The 8,282-nt window shown below is 37.9% G+C and overlaps 1 protein-coding gene across 1 annotated transcript in view; it reads left to right on the top strand.

The window, feature by feature from the left end:
- The first annotated feature begins 278 nt into the window (after positions 1–278).
- LOC107192130 (transcription factor MafB-like) overlaps positions 279–8,282 on the top strand; it is a 55,585-nt gene continuing 47,581 nt past the window's right edge. Inside the window, exons 1-2 of the mRNA XM_015581326.1 lie at positions 279–660; positions 7,762–8,017. Coding sequence (XP_015436812.1) covers positions 279–660; positions 7,762–8,017 — 638 coding nt within the window. The remainder of the gene's footprint in view (positions 661–7,761; positions 8,018–8,282) is intronic.

The following is an 8,282-nucleotide window of genomic DNA, read 5'->3' as shown; positions in this document are numbered from 1 at the left end:
CATTGGAACAACATTTCTGAGCTGCATATAGAAAAGAAAGTTGAAACTGAAGTTGCAAGGTAACTGCAATAATCTACATATTGTCCCGGTTCATCCGCCAGCTCTCAGTAGATAATACCGTGGAAGGAAGAGATCAGAAAACGAGGAGGTTGAACTCTATCGCGACGCTTTTGTGACCATTTGGATCGCGTTCTCACGAGAAGTCCCGCGACGCTTCTTACAACAGAGTGGTCGTCATCGAGGGTGGTGAACGTAATGTGATAATCAAAAGTGAAGAGATGACGGTGACTCCGTCTACTTCCGATGTCGCTGACAAGGCAGTTTCGACGGACGATGGCAGTGGAATGGAGGTGGCACGTCTCGAAGCTGTCCTCGCTGCTTTGGTGGAAACAAAGGTGGAGGCGATTAAAGCCTCCTCAACTTTAAATAAACGTTCTGGTAGTGCACCAGCTAGTCCTCGTCGGCTTAGATTAACTTCCACCTCAACCGCTTCCTCTTCGCTGAATCATCACCATCATCATCATCATCATCACCACCAGCATCGAAGAAAAAGTCATCACTACCATCACCATCATCATCACCATCATCGTAAGAGGCATGATTCCGCGCCTTGCGACGAATTCATCGAAGATGAGCACTATCAACATAATTCACATCGTGGTAAGTACATTTCGTTTGGAAAATTTCTACTTCATACATGGGCACTTACCCTAATTTTCTTTATTGACAGAAATTTCGACGGCTAACGGTAATGAATTTCTAAAAGCTATTTCAACGGTAAGGGACTTTTAATTTGGTCATTTGGACACAATTTGTGTGTGTACTGTTTCGGCCAATAATAAAAATACGTTTGACTGGAGGTGATCCAGCTACATTTTATTTGTCGGCAGCTCTCTGGGCCATCGCTGACGATTGAGTGCTTTGACTAATCGTCGTACATTCTCCCGCTCCATCCGTCATGTCCATCGAGTGCATACATTGTTGCCCGGCGCGCGAGACAACGTTAATGCAACGATGAAACTTTTTTATTTCTGATTCGTTGTTAAGCGAGAGACTTCTTTGGGGCCAACTCCGAATCGATCGAAGCGCTGATGTAAACAATCCGACACTAACGAAAACACATAATCGATAATTACGACAGCTTAATAATACGACATCTAACGGCACTTACAAATAAATTTTCTTCCCTGTTACCATCAAGTTGGGTTCGTGTATCTGCTACGCGAAGCCACTGTTGTTGAACCGTATCAATTTTTCCTACGCTGTTGCCTCATATCCCGCATTAAAATTCTACCCATCAGGAGAACGATGGAATACCTACGGCTCGTGGCGAGATTTCGATTCTCGCCGAACGTAGGAAAAGAATGGTGCGACTTAAAGAGATTTGAGAATGAAAATATTTACGTACTAATGTGTGCAACGATAAACCTTTTCTATTCGTACTTGCAATGATGTTTATTTGTTTTCATTAACGAAATTACATACGAAATACTTGAAACGGCATTCCCGAGAAACAATAGTTATTTATCATTTATTGGCATAATTGATGCAGGTGTTATATATGTACTTACACATATATTTCATAAAAAGGACGTAAAAAGAACACAATTAATCGCATACGCTCTCTTAATTTTTTCATTCGTCGCCCAGCGGGGATAGATTTTAAACTAACAACTAATTGCTGCCGCATGCGCACTTAGCGTATCATCTTCGCTGCGCCCGCACCTAGACTGTAATATATCGTGAATAAATAAGCAGCATAGAATTTTAGATAGTGCAATATGAATCACATCGATATGCGGGCTCTTAAACTTTTTTGTCTGCTTCAGCCCACCGTCGGCTAAAGAACGGGAAGCGTTCGTGTTGACATTGACGCTTGACTGTTCCTTCGAATAGCTTTGGCCAGCAGGAATAAACGCGCTGCTGAGCGCCGAGCGAGAGGCCGAGGGCTGAACGTGAAAGACCAACGACTGACGATCGAAATACAATGTAAACAGATAAGAAATGAAACACATGAATGAAAATTTAATCTTTTATACTTTTCAGTATACATTCATTAAAGTGTCACGAATGAACTGAGGAGATTCTGCCGGTGGAAATAAGTCCAAATAATATATTATTTTTATCCGCAACATACGTATGAGTAACATTGTTCAATTATATTCGAATTTGGACGCATTTTAATCGGGAAAATCTCTTCAATTCATTCATGACATTTTCATTAATATATATTGCAAATTGTAAAAGTTTAAATTTTCATTCGTGCGTCATTTCTTATCTCATCTACGTCTGTTTACATTGTATGCCGATGGACAGTCGCTGGTTTTGGACCTTCGGCGATCAACGCTCGGCAGCGCGTTTATTCGTACTGGCAAAAGTTGTTCGAAGGTTTATTCGATGTCTTTGATTATAAGAGACTGTATGAAAGAAGAATAGAATTACAGAGGAAATATGGTGATATATCTCAAACATACTTTCTAAATCGTCTCGAACCGAAGAATGACCCTTTTCGACCGGGAGGTCCTTTCGTCGTTGTCAACGGAAAACTCCTCAAGGGTGCGTGGCTAATTTACTACACCGTGGATTCGCGCACGTACACACACATATTCACTCTTCATTCCATCACGTTCGTTATGAAAATTCTAGATGTTTTAAATTTAAAAAAATCAATATTATCGATTAACGTTACAGCTGTTTTAAATCAATATGTTCTAGAATTTTCATAGACATAAGTGCGACAAAGATAGAGAAGGTATGTGTTTTGTTTTATTGAAATCTCGGGAAGGTACACACACACACACATACACTGTTACACACTATTCACACCTTACAGCTTACAGTATTACATATGAAAATCCTACAATAGAATAAAAAATGACGATGTTATTTAAATTGTTTACAAGAAAAAAAGGTACCTATTTTTTGGAACTATTTTTCGGTGATTTAATTAAAAAAATTCATTTCATTTGAAGTCTATTTGAATTTGAACTCTCAAAGAGTAAAAAATATTCGCGCTGCTTGCTGTCCGAGATGGAGAATTTAACTTTTCCGGAGACGCGTTTGGAATAAATTAATGGCTTTTTGTAAAAACTAAGAAATATTTAGTGCTGAAATTTGGAATACTTTTTTATCGTGATGGATGTTATATTCCCCTAAGAACTCCTAAGATCTCATTTTGACAGTTTTAATTCTTTTGCAACTGAACATGTACAGCGATTTTAACGTACTATATCTCATTTTTGTAGGTATTAAAAATATCTACATATGTTTTATTGGATCCTCTTTTTTCTGAACTCATATTTTCTTCTGCGCGCGAGTAGCATGTTTTTCACACACTTTCAAATTTTTCTAACAATGTTCCCCACAACATTTCACGAGTTTTCAACATATACATTTTATTTCTAATGACCTTCCGAATTATTTTGCACAAAAAATAGGTAAATAGCAAAACGATCTTCAAATAAAAAAAGTATCTTTATTCGTTGAATAAATTTGTCCATTCAATGTTCTTTTTGCGTCCTTTTTACGAAATATATGTGTACGCCGATAATACGATAAATAAATATCATTTCAAACAGCAGATTTGCATAGTATTCCATGTTCTTTGTACATAGAATACCCGGAATATATGTTGTGTCATTATTACAATTTGTTTCTCGGGAATACCATTTCTAGTATTTCGTATGTAATTCCATTGATTAAACAAATAAGCATCATTGCAAGTACGAATAGAAAAGGTTTATGGTTGCACACATTAATACGTAAGTATGTATTGTTCTATTCTCGAATCTATTTCGGTCGCGTCATTCTTTTCCTATGTTCGGCGAGAATCGAAATCTCGCCACGAGCCGTTGGCCTAGGCCGTAGGTATTCATGTGGCAACATGTGGGAACATTTGGCAACAGCATAACAAAACAATCGATACGATCCAGCACGTGTTGCGAGGTTACATTTACCGATTCGCTCTGTTTTATCGATGCTCTGTGGTAACATGGCCAAAGTGACTGACAAATACCATAAGCGCCCCTAGCGCAGAATCCTTGAACTATACCACTGTATATTCCTGAGTCTGGACGCGTCACATTGTAGAATTCAACTTACGCCTTCCACGAGTAATAAATTAACGAAAATCGCATTTCTACGATAGTGTGACAGTGGTGTACAGGGTGGTCTGGTCAGCTCTTGACAAGAAAACAACTAGTTCGTGTGATATTTGACAAAATGTGACTTGAGCAGCCATCTTGTTTGCTTCATTGGCGTCTGTCACAATCGCACAATTTCTAAAATTCTAATTCTTCCAACGTATGGTATTTATTGATGTTTGTAAGGATCATACCATCCTGTAGTGAAGTCTACCCGTGAGTACTATACCCGTCAAAACTTCATTTGTGCAATTATCGAGGCAGAAGTTGGATTCTACGAAATCGAATGCCTCTCTCGTGCATCGCGTATACATACACGGTTCCCGTTATTGTGTGAGCGCACGACGGCCGGCTCACGCCGTGAGCCTTAAGGCCCACGGAGCCGCAGTGTGTCTGGCTATGTACAGCCTTTTTCACTGTGGCTCTCCCCCTATCCTCTGACTGTAACCTGGCTACGCCCATGATTTCATGTAAGATTCCGATAAATATTAGTTTCGATAAGAATGTATTCATGACAGGAGATACACAATATAATCTCCATTTTCCTTTCATATTTACCATCGCATGATTTCTCTCTCTTTGTTGAGCTAATCTCGAGTTCCTCATCGTTGACAGGTAATTGTCAACGTTTTATTTTCACGTGCAATATATGTACAAATGCATAGGCTAAATTATATGAAAAAGTATATAAATATCTTTTGTTGACTCGCACATATAATAGTGAAACTGAATTTAAGTCGTTTTAAATAGTGAACTAAACTCCGTCTCACGTAAGAATAACCTCACGCTTGAACGAATTTTCGACCAATCTGCGCAGCCTCACCACTGCCAACCGATTCGGACGCATGGGATTGCTCGTAGCTCGCTATGTCTGCTGGGCTTCTACCAATGAACGGTATAACGCAAACACGTGGCGTCAACGACGTCAACGAAAACAGTGCATAAGTGGGGGTTCAGACGTTGCAATGCCCTCTTAACGTAGGTCCGTCATGTGCAACAGCGGGCAGGAACACGCGCAACGCGGTGCGCGGTCAAAATCCCATCCACACTCGTGCAACAGAATTTTCACTTGAGACCCTCAAAAAGGGTCGATCTTAACGACCTAGCGGACATTCGCAGCACGTAAATGTTCTCGAAGACGGGAAAACACGGCCATCGCACGCACGAGAACGCTCGGCGCGCATCGTCGATAGAATTGGATGAAACATCCCTATTTTTTCTGAATTAAACCACGCGTAGTGAAAAATAAACCGCTGAAGGGTTGAATAACACACAGGGTGGTCCACGCAACTTGTTCACCCTGAATAACTTTGAAAATATGCATTGTGTGAAAAAACTTTTTATAGAAAGGTTGTATGGTTTGGAGGGATACATTATGTAATGCACATAGTTTTTTTTATAAATGGTGGCGTTTCGGAGATTTGAATGTCAATTTCGTTTTTTTAAATGGAATGCAATATTTTATATGCCAAAATATCGAAGAGCGTTAAATTTTCAGTAAAAAAGGACCGATCTTTATTAGCCGTAATCCTAATACTTAACGAATAATTTCACTTTGTTTTTTGAAAATGGTTTGTGTGTAATATCAATTTGGAATTCAATACCAGAAAAGATTTCCGTAAAACCGCGGAGTTTACGTGACAATGTTTATCAACATGACCGATTTTGCGTATGGAATCGTAATCGCCTATTTTGTTCGTGATTTGGTATTGAAGTTATCGTCAGTGTTTATACGTGACTATCTCAGTAAGATATAAGCAAAAATGAAATTTAGTAATTGAGAAAAAGCGGATATGTTTTTAGTTTATGGTGAGTGGCGTAAAAATGCAACAAGAGCTATAGTTGTGTGTGCTGAAATTTATGCTGAACGAAACCAACCATGTCGATTGATATTCGAGACACTTTGTACATCGCTTCGAAAAAGCGGAAGTTTTAACGTTACCAAACGTAATGTGACCAAAACTGCTACTTCTGAATAACATACTATTGCGGACCTAGCAGCGGCAACCGAAAATCCTCATATCAGTACACGACAGATTTCACGATGTCCTGGTATGAGCAAAACAAGTGTGTTTCGAATTCTTCATAATGAAAAATATCATCAATATAACTTAGTATTTCAGCATGAGTTACACGGATTGGATTATGAAAATCGCGTTCGATTTTGCCGTGATTCTTGCATCAAATGCACCATGATTATTTTTGTTTACAAAAAGTGTTATTTACCGACAAAGCGACATTTTCTAATTGCGGGCAAATTAATTTAAGAAACATGCACTACTGGGCATCAGAAAATCCTCACTGAATGATAGAAGTTGACCATCAACATCAATGGGGCGTTAATGTGTGGTGCGGCATACTCGGCAATCAATTAATTGGATCATATTTTAATGAATGATTAACGGGTCAAAAGTATTCAAATTTTTTACGTGATATTTTACCAACTTTATTAGAAAATGTACCATTAAATATTTGCACAGACATTTGGTACCCACATGATGGTTGCCCCGTACATTATGCACACGTAGTAAGGCAAGTGCTGGACAGACAATTCTCCAATCGATGGATCGGTCGTAGTGAAGAATTTCTGTGACCACCACGTTCACCAGATCTAACGTCGCTAGACTACTTTCTATGGGGTACATTATAAAGATATGGTGTATCGTGAACCAACAACAACAACACAGAATATTAAAGAACAATTTCTGCAGAAACAATTCAGAGTGCAGTTTCCTCGTTGATTAATAGATGACATCAGTGTATTAATGTGAATAGACGATTTCGAACACCTACGTTAGTGAATGGAAGAAGTCTTACGGAAATTTTTGCTGGTATTGAATCTCCAACTTGATATTACGCACAGACCATTTTCAAGAAACAAAGTGAAATTATTTGTTAATTATTGGGTTTGCGGCTAATAAAGATCAGTACTTTCTTTACTCAACATTTAATGCTCTTCGATGTTTTGGCATAAAAAATGTAGCATTCCATTTAAAAAAACGAAGTTGACCTTCATATGTCCGAAATGCCTCCGTATACAAAAAATATATGTGCATTACATGACGTACCCGTCCAAACTATACAACTTTTCTATAAAAAGTTTTTTCATACAATGTATACTTTGGAAGTTATTCAGGGTAGAATAAGTTGCGTGGACCACCTGTGTAAAGTGTTTCGAAGGGAAGGTTACGCCAAAGATGAAAAATAAATAAGAAAAAAAGTTACAATTTTCGAATAAAAGTTCTGTCATTGTGAAAAATTTGTTGCTTTCAATACAGTTTTTAAGCGTATGCGATAAAAAAATAACACTTTGTTTAAAATTGCTACGTTAAGAAATATATTGGCATAACAGCAACGGACCTGAGTATATTTAAATTTTCCTTTAAACATTCATTTTTATCTCAAAAACATCTTCGATTATTTGACCATCGAAGACTGATCCGTTTCTATCACTGAAGTTTTATTGTATTTTTTTTTTATTTCTCATGTTACACTCACTTCCATAACTGAGCAGTACATTTTTCAGTTTGAATAATGTCATAATGTTAGCAGTGCAATAGTGTAGGTAGTAGCGGGAAAATAAGAAAAAAACTATTATGTTATATGTATACTTCCATAGGTAAAGCAAGACGAAGAGCATCGGAAAGTCCACGGCGTCCGAGGAAAAAGCGCAAACATTCGAAAAGTCCAAACATCCTTCACGGCGTAGTCCAAGACGTTCAACTCAATTCACGGTTCGAGCTCATCGGAATGGATGGCGATCAAGATCTCGCACTGATAAATTTCGAAAGGATTGGAGATACTTTCAGTGATTCCTGCGAATATCCACAGTTACACCAAAGTGCCTGCTACTTTTCCCAAAGTACAGCTCAATTGTAAGTACTACTTATGATTATGATATATACTGTAAAATATAGGTCGCAAAATTTTTACACGTTACGAAGTTTTTCTTTTGCATTATTTCTAATATCAAAACATACATACACCAGTATTTAAACGATAATGATAAAAAAGAGGGAATGTGCAATATTAAAATATTATTTAAATGGTTATCATTATTATTTACATGTAGTATATAGATCAACATACGACGAACTCCAAGCTAAATAATCACTTTGGACCTAACTGAAGCTGTTGTAG

This window comes from Dufourea novaeangliae, unplaced genomic scaffold (genome assembly GCF_001272555.1).
Source record: "Dufourea novaeangliae isolate 0120121106 unplaced genomic scaffold, ASM127255v1 scaffold286, whole genome shotgun sequence".
Taxonomy (NCBI): domain Eukaryota; kingdom Metazoa; phylum Arthropoda; class Insecta; order Hymenoptera; family Halictidae; genus Dufourea; species Dufourea novaeangliae.
The sequence above is the reverse complement of the archived record's forward strand: the minus strand, read 5'-3'. Positions and strand labels throughout refer to the sequence as shown.